The sequence below is a fragment of the Narcine bancroftii genome, chromosome 1 (genome assembly GCF_036971445.1).
Source record: "Narcine bancroftii isolate sNarBan1 chromosome 1, sNarBan1.hap1, whole genome shotgun sequence".
Taxonomy (NCBI): Eukaryota; Metazoa; Chordata; class Chondrichthyes; order Torpediniformes; family Narcinidae; genus Narcine; species Narcine bancroftii.
Genome location: NC_091469.1, coordinates 37,671,692 through 37,688,387, shown reverse-complemented (window position 1 = coordinate 37,688,387; position 16,696 = coordinate 37,671,692). Strand labels below are relative to the sequence as shown.

The window sequence follows — 16,696 nt, the reverse complement described above, 5'->3', positions numbered from 1 at the left end:
TCCACATGGTCCCAAAATCACCCGGGGCTGGAGACCATGCGGAGACTACCTTCAGTTGAACGATGCAACCACCCCCGACAGGTACCTGGTGCCCCACATACAGGACTTTTTCGCCAACCTCCATAGCACATGAGTCTTCTCCAAAGTGGACTTCATGCGGGATACCATGAGATCCCAGTGCATCCAGATGACGACGGTAAGACGGCCATTATCATCCCTTTCAGCCTCTTCGAGTTCCTACTTATGCCCTTCAGTCTAAAGAATACTGCCCAAATGTTTCAGCGCCTCATGGACGCATTTGGAAAAGACCAGAACTTTACGTTCATTTACCTGGACGATATTCTCATTGCCAGTCGCAATCGCAACGAACACAAAGCCCACCTCTGCACACTCTTTGCCTAGCTGGCGGACTTTGGCCTCACGGTCAATGCGGTCAAATGTCAGTTTGGCAAGGAGTCCCTCCAGTTTCTGGGTAACACCATTTCAGCAGCATCGTCGCCGGAGAAGATAGCAGCTGTTGAATGATTTCCCCAAACCCTCCACACTGAAAGGCCTCCAAGAGTTCGTGGGGATGGTGAACTTTTACCATCATTTCATCCCCGGAGCCGTGCGCACCATGCACCCATCGTTCACCTCATGGCCACCAAAGAAAATTCTTTATCGTGGTCAGAGGAGGCAGACAGGGCTTTCATCATGATAAAGGAGGCTCTAGCCAGTGCCATGCTGCTGGTGCACCCACGGCCGGAGGCACACACGGCGCTCACCGAGGATGCCTCAGCTACAGCAGTTGGGGGGGTGGGGGGGGTTCTGGAACAGTGGCTCAATGGGCAATGGCACCCGCTGGCCTTTTTCAGCAAGCAACTGTGCCTGCCGGAGCTCAAATTCAGCGTATTCGACCGGGAGCTCCTGGAGCTGTATTTGGCCATCCGCCATTTCCGCTACTTCCTCGAGGGCAGGCCGTTCATAGCCATCATGGATCACAAACCCCTCACTCAAGCACTGGCGATGGCCAAGGATCTGTGATCCACCAGACAGCAGCGCCACCTCTCGTACGTGTCTGAGTTCACAATCGACATCCAACACAGGGCTGGCATCAACACTCTCCCATCCAGCCATCAACACTCTCGTGCCCGGCCTGAATTACGAGCAACTGGCTCAGGCACAGAAGAATGATGCGGAGATGCAGGCCTTGCAGACTGCCACCTCGGGCCTCAAACTCAAGGATGTCAGAGTGCCCAGCAGCATGGACACATTGCTCTGCGACGTCTCAACAGGCACGCCACACCGAGTGGTCCCACTGCACTGGAGGGCGAAGGTCTGCAGTCTGATCCACGACCTCACTCATCCAGCGGTAAAGACAACCGTGCGGATGGTGGCGGAGCGGTTTATGTGGCAGGGGCTAAAGAAGGAGGTGGCAGAACTAGCCAGGAACTGTACAAGGTGCCAGACCCTCCAAGGTCCAGCGACACACTCGAGCCCCCACCCAGAACTTTGACTCACCAGTTCGCAGATTCCAACACATCCACGTTGAAGTCATCAGTCCCTTGCCAGTGTCCAAGGAGGCTCATTAACTCCTCACGGTGGTGGAATGGGTCACAAGGTGACCAGAGGCCGTCCCGATTAAGGAGGCCTCCGCAGAGACGTACGCCAGGACTCTAGTCATCCAATGGATCACCTGTTACGGATCGCCTGTTTCGGAGTCCCGGAGCACATCACTAGCGACAGAGGGGTGCAGTTCACATCTGCCCTGTGGACTCAGATGGCGAAGCTCCTGGGGTCAAGCTCCACCATACCACAGCATATCACTCACAGTCCAATGGGTTGGTGGAGAGGTTCCACAGGCACCTGAAGGCTTTGTTTATGGCCAGGCTCTCTGGACGAGACTGGGCAGACGAACTACCCTGGGTCCTCCTCGGGATTAGTACGGCATCCAAGGAGGACCTGCAGGCTTCAGCAGCGGATATGGTCTATGGCACACCACTTTCCCTGCCGGGTGAGTTTTTTGGCCCAGATTCTGACGCCAAGAGAGAGAAACTTTTTACGGTGGACTGCCTGAAGGTGGCCCATCTGGACTTATCACAGCCAGTGCAGATGGCCGCACTTAAGCGCCGGGGTTGGCCGCCAAAGCGACAGGACACATAGCTGGCTCTGGGGGGGGGGGTTGTGTGGCAGCCCACATCCTCATGGCGAACTGGCCCCGCTTGAATTGCCACGTGGCAGGGCAGCCATGGGGAAATGGCGTCGTCAGAGGTTTCTCTCTGACTCCAGCATCCCTTCCAGCGCGCACCCTGGGCAGCGATTATGATGTTGCAATGCACCAGGTGACTGAGCTCATGCTGCCCTTAAAGAGGTGGGCTGAATTTGAACAAAAACAGCCGTTAACGACCCTCAACGTGGTGACTGTTTCTTCCATTGCTCTCACTGCCACAGTGGAAAATTAAAGTCCAAAATTGGGCCAAGGCTAATTTTGTATGCATTAGACAGGAACTTACAATGAATGATTGGGAGAGGATGTTTGCAGCCAAAGGGATGTTCGGAAAGTGGGAAATTTAAAAATTAGGTAAGGAAAGTTCAGGGTCAGCATGTTCTTGCTGAAATGAAAGCCAATATTATAAATCTTGGGGGATAGGGAGATTCTGGTCAGGAAAAAGTGGGCATTTATCAGATATGGGCAGCTCAGACCAAGGAAATCCTTGAGGAATTTCAGGGATGGAGAAGTACATTTAAGAGGGAAATCATAAAGGCAAAAAGACAGCATGAGATGCCTTTGGCAGATAAGGTAAAGGAGAATCCTAAAATATATCATATGCACATTAAGATCAGAATGGTAACAAGGGAGAGAATCAGTGTGGTCATATATGTGTGTGGATACACAGGAGGTGAGCAAGGTCTTAAATGAATATTTCTCATTTGCATTTATTATGGAGAAAGCAATGGAAGCTAAGGAATTTCAGGAAGAGAATAGTGATGTCCTGAAAAATATCCATGTTACAAAAGGAGGTATTGATGGCTTTAAAGTGTAAAAAGGTGGATAAATTCCCAGGACCTGACCGAATGCATCCCTGGACTTTACAGAAAGCCGAGGAAGAAACTGCTGGGGTTCTGACAGAGAAATTTGTATCATCATTAGCTACAGAAGGCTGGAGGGTGCTAATGTCGTGCCTTTATTTAAGAAATGCTAGGGAACTACAGGTCAGAGAGCATAACATTATTGATGGGAAAGTCACTGGAGGTGACAAGACCTACCAGCATTGGAGATAGTCAACGTGGCTATTCATGTGGTAAATTATGTCTTACAAAGTTATTTGTGTCTAGAAGAGGTGATCAAGAGGATTGACAAAGGCAAGGCAGTTGACATTGCTTACATGGACTTTAGGAAAGGCTTTGACAAAGTCTTGCGTGGTAGGTTGTTCCGGAAGGTGTGAGCTAGCCAATTAAATACAAAATTGGCTTAGTAGCAGGAGTTAGAGGGTGGTAGTGGAGGGTTGTTTTACAGATTGGGGACAGGTAACTGGTGACATCCTGCAAAGAATGGTTCTGCATCTATTGTTGTTCAACGTCTATGTTAACAATTTGGATGAGAATATAGTTGGCATTGTTGACAAATTTGCATAATCCACCAAAATTGTAATATGGAGGATCATGCAAATTTAACAAGATTATCTCAGGTTATCTAAGTCTACACAGGAACAAGCTCAACTGGGAAAGAGGGCTAAAGAATGAAACTTCAACAAGTGCAAGGTGTGTTGTATTTTTAGGAAGTTAAACTAGGACAGAACTTGCACAGTAAATAACAGGGTCCAAGAGAATACTGTAAAACAGAGAGAACTCATGGTACAAGCACATGGTTTCCTAAAAGTGGTAACAAAAGCTGACAGCTTGGTGAATAAGGCATTTGGTTAGGGAACTGCATACAAGAGTCTGCACATCATGTTTCAACTTCAAGTCTAGCTATGGGAAGGATGTCACTAAGATGGAGAGGGTGCCAAAAAGATTCACAAATATGTAGGCATATCCAAGCTAATGTAATTAGCCCAGAATGCCAGTTTGGTTGGCCAAAGGGCCTGTGCTATGTTGTAGAACTAAACAAATGCACTGGGCTTGAAGTGCTTGAGTTACAAGAAGAGATTGGACAGGCTGAGGTTTTTTGGTTGGAGAACAGGAGGCTAAGTGGTGAACATATGAGGCATATAAAATCATGAGGAATATAAATAAGGTGAATGGAGAAAGTCACAGATTTAACCCGAGAGGGGAAAATTTAAAGGGGACTTGAGGCACATCATTTTCATAGAGGGTGAGGGTTGGTGGAATGAGCTGCTAGCGGAAGTGATGGGGGCAAGTACAATTACAATGTTTAGGAGATGTTTAGATAGGTACATGGCTCGGAAAAGTTCAGAAGGTTATGAGCCGAAAGCAGGCTAACGGGGCTCACTCAGGTTGGCAACATGGCCGGCATGGATGATTTAAGTTAAAAGGACCTGTTTAACTCATTGACTCTTGGATTAAAAAGTTTTCCATGCATTCTATACTCCATTGGGGAGGTAAAGTTTGGTTGGCCTGGGATGATAACTGGAAAGACTGAAAACAAGAACAGAGAACTCCCAAACAGAAAGTCACCAATACCTGATGATATTATCAAATCTCTGTATTCTGTCCCCATGAGGGAAAACTTTTTGCCAAATATATTAGCACTGAATTTAGAAAGATCTTGCAGAAGATCAAGGAACAAACTTACAGACTTCAAGGCTTGGGGCAAAGAGCTGGCATTTAAGCTCTTCAGGCTCAGCTCTTCAAACTCATACCCTAAAAATGGAAATAAAGAGGAGACTCCAGGGGACTCATAAATTGTCAACATTCAACAGTGTCTTTAAGCACGGAGGTAGTCAGTTGAGATATTTATGCATTCTTCACAACTGACAAAAATCCTCGCTGTTTTTTTTCAGCTGGAATTCTGGCCTGGATTCAAACCAATCTGATAATTTTAGCTCAGTAGATACAAGAAAAAACTTCAGGGACAATCACAGCAGCAGTCTATCACCTTCGTCAAGCGTGGCAGAGAGGCTCACTGAAGTCTCCCTTTCCCCCCATCAACGTGATCTACCAGGATCGTTGTCTGAAGAGGACGTGCAAAGTCAGTGAGGACTCCTTCCACCCAGCTCACAGCACCTTTCAGCTGTATCTGCATGTGTGTTATGTCTGGTTGAGTGTCGGCGGGTTTTGCACTGAGGACTGGAGAATGCTGTTTCGTTGGGTTGTACTTGAGCAATCAGATGACAATAAACTTGACTTGATTTTCAAGTCTGTGTCTTCGTATAAAATTGCTTGTTTCTGTGGTGGATTTTGTTGGGCATTTCAACCAAAATTGCAGCGTCAGGACTGGTGATAAAACTATACATCTGGAAAAAGGCTCATTAAACTGGTGGTATGTGGATGACCTGTATCAATTTTGGCCCCCAGTAGTGATGTTTAAAAAGTGGCAGAGGCATCTTGTTAATTGGATCACAATCTGAGATAGTGGGAGGTTAATGGAGGGACAGTGAGGCAAATGTGACTTGAGGAGCACTTCCTTCACACAGAGACCAATGAGTATTTGGAAAAGCGGCCAGAGGGAAGGATAGAGGCAATTTCAATTGCAATATTTAGAAGACATTTTTGACAGACACATGGGTTAAACACAAACAAATGGACAATATTAGGTAGATAACCTTGTGGGGGTTGAAAGGCCTGTTAATGTGTGGTGTAACTCGATGTGCTCTAATTTGTTGGGAATATTATGGCCAAAAGGTGAGGGATAGTCTATTATGATGATCATTTGGCAAGGAATGCAAAAAAATCATGGCTAGGGAACAAAAAAGTTGGTGGAAATAAACATCAGAGGTGGCATCACTGAGAAGGTGATCAGGTAGGGACAGGAAAAAGAGTGACATGACATTGGTGGGTGATGGAGATGACAGAGGAACGCATTAGTAAAAATAATCACTCAGGAACCATTGATGGAGACCCTATAAAGAAAATGAAGGAAAAACCCTGGCAGACCCATCCAGGAGCAGGATGAGTCGAGCTCTGGAATAACTTAAAGCACTGGGCTTGGCTCAGAGCAGAATCTGCTAACTCATTATAATGTTATTGTGGAGGACTTTACAAATACTGGTAAATGCAACACCTCATAGATGAACACACTATTACACTGAGGACCCGAGGGTGCAAACAGGGGTGTGCAGTTCAGCACCGAGTGGGCATGTATAAATTGTTGGGGTGGGCTGCTTTCCTATGTTCATCTGGTAACCACAACTTCGAATTCGCTGGACATGGGTCAGCATAGCCATGGCCAGGATGGTTACTTTTGGATTGGTTGAAGTAAACTCTGGTTGGATTTGGATTGGTTGGATTAGCTGTGGCTGGTTCTTGTCAGGGTTAGAATGTCCTTGGTTGTTTTCTATTGAGCTTTGATTGGCTGTGGTGGATGCAGATCAATTTTAGATTCACTCTAGCTGAATTTGGTTCACATCAACTCCTGCTGGAGATCTAAATCTAAAGCTCAAAGTTCAGATTTATTGTCAGAGTACCTACATGACATCACACACAACCCTGAGATGGTTTTCACAGCGGGCCAGGCAAAATTTCTACTTATCCATAGTGCAAAAAAAACTATACTCAAGTAAAGATACATATACAAAGAAAGAAATGTAAACAAACAGACTGTGCAAATACATAAAAATAAATATTCAGTTAAAAAAAAAAATTTGTAAAGTAAGTTCTTAAATGAGTTTCTAATTGAGTTTGATGTTTAGGAGTCTAAACATGTTCTTACTGATCTTCACTGATTCGCATCTGGAGGATCTACTTGCACAATGGGATATTGAGGCCCAGGTCTTGGAGTTTGCTGATTAGTTTTGAGGCGATGATGGTGTTGAATGCCAAACAGTAGTCGATAAAGAGAATGCTGATTTATGTGTCTTTGAGCCTCAGGTGTTCCATGGCTTTGTGTAGAGCCTATGTCTCTGTGGTGGCCTTGCATTGCTTGTGATCAACATGGGTTGAATTTGGACTGGCTGACATTACGTTTAGATGATCAGTTGTTGATTCCAATTGGTATGGATTGGCTTGAATCAGTTTCAGACTGGCTGTGGTTGGCTAGGATCAGGATCAGATTGGCTGTGGTTAGTTCAGGCCATTCTCTTCAGGTTAAGGAATTTAAATTAATCAAGATTTATAAAACTAATGCTAATCTTAGAAATAATAAACAAATGAATTCTCACAAAAACCCTCTTTATACTGGCCATCTTCCCTTTCCACTCACAGTCCCAATTCAAGGTCTCAACCTGAAATATTAACAATTGCTTTCTCTCCATAGATGCTGCTCAACTCTCCATGTTTCTCCACCAGATTGTTTCTATAAAAACCAGTCATATTCACTAATATTCTTCATGGGAGAAAATCATCCAAGCTTAAGCAGTCTGGCCAAGTAGAACTCCAGGCCCACCAAGGTAGCTGATTTTTAGCCAGCTTCAGAGCCACTTGGGATGGACAATGGATCTCAGCATTGCCAGTGACTTTCAATGAGTATTTTTTTATTCGTTTCACTGCACATTACCACATACTGTTATTCTGAGTTACAATCAAAGCCACCAAGATCAGAGTTCACACTGCCCTGTTCACTGTCTTCTACCCACTCCTTCACCACCTACCTGCTACCCCAGTTGATGCTCCACTCGCTGCTCAATTCAGCATAATGCCAATGCTTTACATTTCACTTTGCCAACATTTCAATGTCTTTCAGCATTTCTGGTAGAACAGATGATGTAGAGAGTACTCTTTAATTCAAGATGAATAAATAAAAAGAATCAACATTTTAGAACTGATGAAAGGCTATCGATCTGAAACATCAAATGTGTTTCTCTGCTGCCTGAGTGCTTCCAGCAAGATGGAACCCAGCTCATAGGAGCTGAGAGGAGGCCGTAGTGCAGTTAAACTTTGCCTGCCCTTATCTCCCAAAGTCAATTCCAAAGCACTTGATGTTCCTGCCAATGGATGAGAGGACAGGGTTTTATTTGAAAGGTCAAATCAAGAGCCAAGGGTCATCTGGATGCTGTGGTGTCTGAGGTGCAATACCCGCAGAGAATATCCGCCACCACACCACACTCCCCACCCATTCATCCTTAATAACCACTAAACTGTGGTAAAGACACACCAAAATGCTGGTGGTACTCAGCTGGTCTTCTGGCTCATTCTGCTTATTCCTTGAAGAAGGGCTCAGGCCTGAAATGTCGGCAATAAATCTTTCTCTCCCATGGATGCTGAAAAGATGGGCAGAGTTCAGTGTGTTTTGACTACAATCACAGACTTTCATGTTTCAACCACTGAACTGTGCTGCACCTTCACCTGGGAATGCTTCATGTTCCTGTCTGCAATTCAAGGAGGGAAGCTAGGACAAGCTTGTTAAATAAAACATCTTGCAGCTCAATATGCCTGCAACAAATCTTTAATAAAGCTCAATGCACTAACCGTTAATTCCTACAAGAGACCTTTGCCTTTCTATGAAATTCATCTGTGCTACAAGTGACAGACCCATCCCTGTACCCTATGTTATAAAGTGAAAGAGATAGCTATGTCCTCATTAGAAATATATCCAATGTTATATGATGACAGACCTGTGCCCACCAGCACTTACCCTAATGGTACATTGACACACACCCTTGTATTATGCCCCAGTGTTGTAACAATAATGTACTTATCAACACAATGCTCAACAGACACACTGCCGCAAGTATCATGCACCAGTACTATAAAATGATGGACCTATGTCCATCTCTACCTCAATGTTAAGCAGTGTCAGACATGTTGCCACCAAATCTGTCTGTTTCATAATATACTTGTACCCATCAGTACTGCAGCAGTATTTATCGTGGCAGACCTGCAACCATATTACACAATAACATGACCATTCTCCTGCATTTCATTCTATATCCATAGATAATGCTCACTTGTACTGAAGTATGCTAACTAGTGCTGAATTGCAAGTTGTCTTTCTCGACCACAAGTGTTGATAATGGAACATTATGAACATTAAAATGAATTCCTTCCCCCACCCCACCACTGGGAATTTTTGAGGGACACTAGCAAGTTTATAATGCCAAATTAAAGAAACCCAATCCAATGTAGTAGCATACATCAGAGGAATACTCACTGCAGGCTTTGGCAGCAGCCACACAGATCTCTTCTGCAACATATTCCCCCAGTGGAAAGGTTAAGCAGTTGTTCTCAGGTTTGCCAAGGATAGGATAAAAGTTAACCTTCAGCCCTGTTCCAGTCTGCTTTGGCACTTGTGGGTCTTGATGAAGGTCTCCATTTTGGAGGGGGCTCGTTCCGGAATCCACATCAGTGACTGTGATGCAGGCCATCGTTTTGTAGCGGGCGGGGGCAATGTTTCCTTCTCACTTCACAACTGTAAACCAAAAGCAAAATGGCAAATCAGAAGCAATGGTGGAAGACCACAATCCCAAAGTATACCCGCAGTAAGACTTTCTGGCACTGGCCAAACCTAGCAATAAAAGATCTGCTGATAATGACTGGCTGAATTCTGTAATGGATAGCTGACCCTCTCCAGACCTATGGGAACCCAGACATTCAAGATCAATTCTCTTTCACACTTCACACTTAAGACTACTTTTACTTTGAAAGAACTTTCTCATCATGCATGTTCACTGCATATTCCTTCCTTCTATTAGTCAGGATTAGGCTAGAACTAAAACAATACATCCTTTCATCAGAAGATAAGAAAATAGGAGCAGGAGTAAGCTATAGAATGTTGGCATAGCGGTTAGCACAAGGCCTTTACAGCATAAGAAATGATGACCAGAACAGGGTTCAAATCCCACACTGTCTCGTTTGTATGTTCTCCCTGTGTCTGCATGGGTTTCCTCCGGAGGCTCCAGTATCCTCCTACCCTTCCAGAAACATACTGGGGTGTAGGTTAATGGGGTGTAAATTGGGTGGATTGGACTTGTAGGGCCGAATTGGCCTGTTACAGTGTTGTATGTCTGAAAAATTAAATTAAATTAAAATTAAAAATACACCCACCCGCCTTGTCTAGATTATTTTTAAATTGTATGCGATAGCGCTACCAACTTTCCCACTTTGTTTAAAAATTGTCCGCTATTACTATTTATTGCTCGCACTTTCCCAAGGTCCCTTATAAAGGTTTATATAGGTCAGCCCAACAAGACAGGAGCTGAAAGGCTCATACTGTGCAGTACATAAAGATTAATTATGTTATAATTATGCATGACTAATTTTGTTCAAATATAAGATCATAATAGATTGATCAGGATTTAGAGCAGGTTCACCATCACTCGACGCGTCATGACATCACCAATAGAAGATAGAAGAGTCCTAATCCTGGGGATGGCTCCTTGCAAGTGTGAAAGCATTCACTGTCCCAGTTAGGAGTGGTCAAGTATGAAAAGCCAAATCCCCATTCCTATCCCGGGACACTGAACAGCTAATTTAGTGGGATGCAAGTGTGAAAGGGGCTTATGACTACTTTTAAAGCAACAGTTACCAGAAGAATAACAGGTCCCTTCCTTGGCCATTGTTCACCAAGCTTTACCCAGGGACTGGTTTCAGATATCAATTGTAACTTTGTTCCAATTACAAGCAGAGTCTTTCCATTTTGAGAAAATGGTTGAACTTGTCCTACCTTCTGCAAAATTGAATGAATATTAATCAATCATAGTGCAGTATGAGCTGACAGGGGCCTTGGTCTTTGTTCAGAGATAGGAAATTCTCCAACTGTGAATACTGCCGCTGACAGAGATGGATCTTTGGGCATCTAGAGACTCCGGGATGTGGGTATTGGACAGGAATGCAGACATGAAGATCAGCTGCAATTTTTGGCAAAGGATTAAGCAGACTAGACGGGCCGCATTTTTAATTTTAATTTATTTAATCTTATTACATTTTTCAGACATACAACACTGTAACAGGCCAATTAGGCCCTACAAGTCCGTGCCACCCAATTTACACCCCATTGACCTACACCACAGTATGTTTTTGAAGGGTAGGAGGAAACTGGAGCCCCCGGAGGAAACCCATGCAGACACAGGGAGAACATACAAACTAGACAGCGTGGGATTAGAACCCTGTTGCTGGGAATTGTACTAAATCGTCAATCCCTGGCATGAGATGAGGTCATCTGATGCCAGTGTTGAGCTGATTTTGCTTTTACACTAGACACTTTAAAGGCTGATTGGTGTTTGATTCCTGGGATCACTTGCAAGTGTAAAAGGGGCTATAGCTGAATAAAGTTCAATCAGCATCTACTCACCAAGGCTCTCAAGAACTTCCCCTCACTAAGATATAATGTTACATTTTTCATCACTCCACAAGCCACATGCCCATCCTCCTGGGAATGGCTTAGCCACTGACTTCTTAGATGAGATCTTTCCAATAGTCAATCATAAAAAGCAGAAAAATGTACTAACATATTAATCTGGTGTTTCATCCAACTCTTGACAACTGAAGTTCAAGTATTTTTCTGAGAACATCCCATGCACTGATTAGTTGTGCAAAAAATATAGCGAAACTCCTGGCTGGCCAGCCTACACAAACTTCCTCCCACCCTCCTCCATCTAAAACCATCCTCATTTCCTTCTGTTCCTTCCTCTCACTGGTGCTCTCCTAGAATTTCCTATTAAAGACCTTTGCTATTTGCTTAAATGTTCCTTGTAGTCACAAGTAGCACATTCTCCCAATCCTCAGAGTGAATGCTCAGACAGCTTGGTGACTATGACGAATACTTCATAAACCCAGATAAATTACGATATAGTAAAAAGCCATTTGTTGCATTGTGTCCTAGCCAAATGGTTATTAGCTCTGGCCTGATTCTAATATTCAACCCTTTTAAGATACATCCAAATGCTGTCTCAATATATTGAAGGTTTCTGCCTCCACTAGCCTTGAATTCTGGACCCCCAAAATCTCCAGGAGGAAATATTTTACTCATCTCCCCATATAATCTTTCCACCAACAATTATATCTATGGTCCATGGTTTTGGACCTTTCTGCTATGGGAAAAACATCCTCCCTATTTATTCTATCTAGACTCATTTTAATTTATACAGTTTCTTCTATTCCATTAAACCAGGTTATCCAACCTATAATCACAGCTACAATGGTAACATCTTTGAACTTCAATGCAACCTTTTCAGTTAGTGGTAAACAGAAATTTGATAGTGTTGCTAATTTTATTATTTAATTACAGACTATGATCCCATTGCAGTCCATCTTTCCTTCATGTTAGCTCGGAAGACATCTTCCAGATAGCATAAATATTCAATTATATTTTATAGTGAAATATGTATATTAATCTAATAAGAACTTTTTTTGAAAATGTGATTAATCATGATAAACCATACAATAAAAAATACAGCAAAAAAAAAACAGAATACATACATGATATTTTTATGTAAGTCATACCCCCTCACCCCCACCCTAACCCACCATCCCTCCCCGCCTCCCTCTAATATACCCCCAAAAAAGAAAGAAAGAGGAGATCGCATAACATAAAACTCATCAATCAGTTGCCCATGGTTCGGAATAACACCATCAATGTGTAGAAAGGAGATTAATAATTCAATCCCATATAATCTAAATACGGGCTCCAAGTTTTAACAAAAAAAAGGAATAATCATTACGTAAATTATATGTTATCTTTTCCAATGGAATACAAGATCTCATTTCCAAATACCATCTCTGAATACTCAAATTAGTCTTATTTTTCCAAGTAATTCCCAAACATTTTCTAGCCACAGCTAAGACCAATCTCAAAAAAGCAATGTGAAATTTATTTAGTTTTAACTGCAAACTCAATCTCTTAATATAACCCAACAAAAATACTAAAGGATCAAGTGGAACCTTCAATTTAAAAATAACTTCTAAAAGTTCCTTAAATCTATTCCAACAAGGTTTCACCATCTCACATAGCAAAGTAGAATGTAAAAAGGAGCCAACTTCCTTTTGACGTCTAAATCACAAAACCAAGATAAACATATATTTCCTTAATTTCTCTGGAGTTAAATATAATTGATGAAGAAAATTATAATGAACCAATCAATGCCTTGCATTTACAATTTTAGTCATACTATCCTTACATAAATTCATCCAATCATCCTGAGAAATAGATACAGCCAAATCTTTTTCCCATTTTAATCTAGTTTTATGAACATCAGGCTTAAGCATTTTATTCCATAATAAAGCGTACATCTCAGATATAAATCCTTTCTTGCCACCCTCAGTAATTAAAATTTCAAATTTAGACCGTCTAGGTAACCATAATATATGCCCAAAATTATCCAACAATAAGACTTTAATTTGTTAATAAGAAAAAAGAATATTCGAAGATATATCATATTTCTCTTTCATTCTTTGAAATTAAATAAAATATCCTGCTTCATAACAATCTTCTACCAACTTAATACCTTTTTGATCCCACAACTTCAAAAGCTGATTATTAAGTGAAAAAGGAAAAAGCTTATTTTGAAACAAATTGGTTTTACCCGAAATTTTACCTTGGTTGTTTAGATTGCTCCCAAGAAACATTAATTAAAAAAATCAACTTTACAATATTATCTCCTGAATATCAATTTTTAATAAAACCCGTTTGATCTACGTGAATTAAATCTAGTAAATATTTAGCTAACCTATTAGCTAGAACCTATAATTTCATTTTTTTTAATATACCATAAATCCATTCAACATAAGTGAATTATAGTTACTTAATAATTGAAGATTCCATTTATAAATAAACTGATCCATCTTCTTCTCACCAATCTGAGATAATTCACTATTAGCCCATATCAAAGGTTTATCCACTTCAAATATCCTATTAATGAATTTCAACTGTACTGATTCATAATAATTTTGAAAATTAGGAAGTTGCAAACCTCTTAGTGCATACTTCCAAGTTAATTTCTGTAATGATACCTTTACCATTTTATCTTTCCATAAAAACCTCCTCGCCAAAACATTTAAGTCTTACAAGGAATAGATTGAAAGATATTGAATTGGAGGAAAAATATTCATTTTAATACAATTAACACGTCCTATTAATGTAATAGGTAAATCTTTCCACCGATTCAAATGATATTTAATTTTAGACAATAAACACAGGTAATTTAATTCGTATAATTGATTATAATTACCATCTTTCTTAATACCTAAATACTTAACCTGCTCTGACCATTTAAATTTCATAATATGCCTACATGAAGAATAATCCATTTCAGCTAAAGGCATAATCTCACTCTTTTCCCAATTAATTTTATAATCTGATATTTCGTCATACTGTTCCAATCTATCATGCAGACTTGTCAAGGATTTCAAAGGTTGTGTTAAATATATCAAAACATTATTTGCACACAAATTTATTTGAATTTCATCAGATTTCACCTTAATACCTTCAATATTTCTCTCTTGTCCAATCATCTGAGCCAAAGGTTCAATAACCAATGCAAATAGCGCTCGTGACAAAGGGTAGCCTTGCCTAGTCAATCTAGTTAACATAAATGGTGAAGATACCTGTCCATTTGTCACAACTCTAACAGAAGGACTTCTATATAAGGCCTTAATCCAACCAATAAAAAAAGGCCCAAAGTGGAATTTCTCCAAAACTTTAAATTTAAAAAAAAATCCATTCTACTTTATCAAAGGCGTTTTCTGCATCGAGAGAAATAATGATCGGTTGGTTAGATTGCTCCCGAGAAACATTAATTAAAAAAATCAACTTTACAATATTATCTGCTGAATATCAATTTTTAATAAAACTGGTTTGATCTACATGAATTAAATCTGGTAAATATTTAGCTAACCTATTAGCTAGAACCTTTGCCACAATTTTATAATCAACATTCAATAAAGAAATAGGTCTATAAGACCCTGCTTTTAATGGGTCCCTATCTTTCTTAAGAATAACTGTAATAATTGCTTTAGAAAAGGAATCAGGAAAGGAACAAACCTCTGATGCCTGTTTCAATACATCCATCAATAAGGGAATTAATAAATCCTGAAATTCTTTATAAAATTGAGAAGTAAAATCATCATCTCCTGGACATTTCCCACTGGGCATAGATCAAAGTGCATCTTTTACTTCTTTAACAGTAAAGGAAGCATCCAAATCCTTAATATCCTTATCATTCTAAAAAGGTAAATCCAAATCAGATTTTTAAAATTATCAATTTTGGCTTCACCTTGCAATACTTCAGAAGTATGCAATTTTTCATAAAATTTACAAAACACATCATTGATTTCCTGAGGTTTATATGTAATAATTGAATCATATCTATTAGCATTTATTGTTCAAGAAGCTTGTTCCGTTTTTAACTGCCAAGCTAATAATTAGAGTTCTTTTGCCCAATTCATAATTTCTCTCTCTAGTTCTCTGTAATAATTTCTCAAATTTATAAGTTTGCAAAGAATTATTTCATAATTTCATATTAACTAAATGTACTTCCTTAATTTTCGTAGAATTTTGTTGTAAATCCTTTTCCAAAATTTCTATTTCATCCTCCAATCTACTAACTTGAGCCATGTTGTTTCTTAATTTTGACAGTATGTGGCAGTGCACATACTCATGACAAACCGGCCCCGCTTGTCCAACTATAACCAATGACTTGTCCCCTTAAATAAGCTTTTAAGGCATCCCATAAAACAAATTTACTCTCAACTGAATCTATATTTATTTAACAAAAACTGTATTTGATCCCTTATAGATTTATAAAATTTAGCATTTTTCAACAGTAAAGGATTACATCTCCAACGATAAACATTCTCAATTCTCTCTGAACCAGTACATGTTAATAATATCAAAGAATGATCAAACAAAATCCTACTCTTATATTCAGCCTTCAAAACCCGGCCTCGTAATTGTGCTGATACTAACAATAGATCTATTCTGGAATAAGAATCATTACGGAATGAATAAAACAAAAATTCTTTCTCTTTAAGATTTAACCTTCTCCATATATCTATGAAATTCATATCTTTCATTAACCTCATTAACTGTTTGGCCATTTTGGTTCTAATTACCGATTTTGGAGATTTATCTAATAATGGATCCAAACAACAATTAAAATCACCTCTTACCATAATTTTATCATATGTCTTATTTAAATTAAGGAAAGAATCCAACATAAATTCCTCATCATCGATATTAGGAGCATGAATATTCATTAAAGTCCAACACTCACAAAAAAATTTAAAATGAACAATCAAAAGCATACCAACTGACTCAATAACTGATTCCAATTTAAAAGATAACTTTTTATTAATCAAAATAGCCACACTTCTTGCTTTTGAATTAAAAGAAGACGCTATAACTTGCCCAACCCAATCTCTCTTTAATTTCTGATGCTCCTTTTCAGTCAAATGTGCCTCTTGCAAAAAGGCAACATCAACCTTCAATTTTTTAAATATACACCAATACCATTTTCTCTTAATTGGATTATTAAGCCCATTAACATTAAAAGTTGCAAAATTTAAATTAGCCATTAAGACGCATCAATAAACACTCCACCAGTAATGGTGAACCACTTTCCAATGGCAACAACACAAACAAGGGCAAAGATCACCTCAAAGAAAAGAGAAAGCCCATTAAAAAAAACCCAAACAAAAAAAATACTGTAAGCATTATTACCCCCTC

The 16,696-nt window shown here is 40.3% G+C and overlaps 1 protein-coding gene across 9 annotated transcripts in view; it reads right to left on the bottom strand.

The window, feature by feature from the left end:
* The window catches only part of LOC138757128 (tyrosine-protein kinase JAK2-like), a 297,517-nt gene that overhangs the window by 126,623 nt on the left and 154,198 nt on the right, over nt 1-16,696 (bottom strand). For 6 of the 9 annotated variants that reach the window (XM_069923956.1, XM_069923994.1, XM_069923978.1 and 3 more), the window contains one exon: nt 9,188-9,445. In XM_069923956.1, the coding sequence (XP_069780057.1) occupies nt 9,188-9,401 (214 nt within the window). In that variant the 5' untranslated portion in view covers nt 9,402-9,445. Of the gene's footprint in view, nt 1-6,811; nt 7,135-7,688; nt 7,766-9,187; nt 9,446-16,696 lie in introns of those variants that run through there. The other 3 variants (XM_069924004.1, XM_069924014.1, XM_069924017.1) reach the window with 3 other exon arrangements.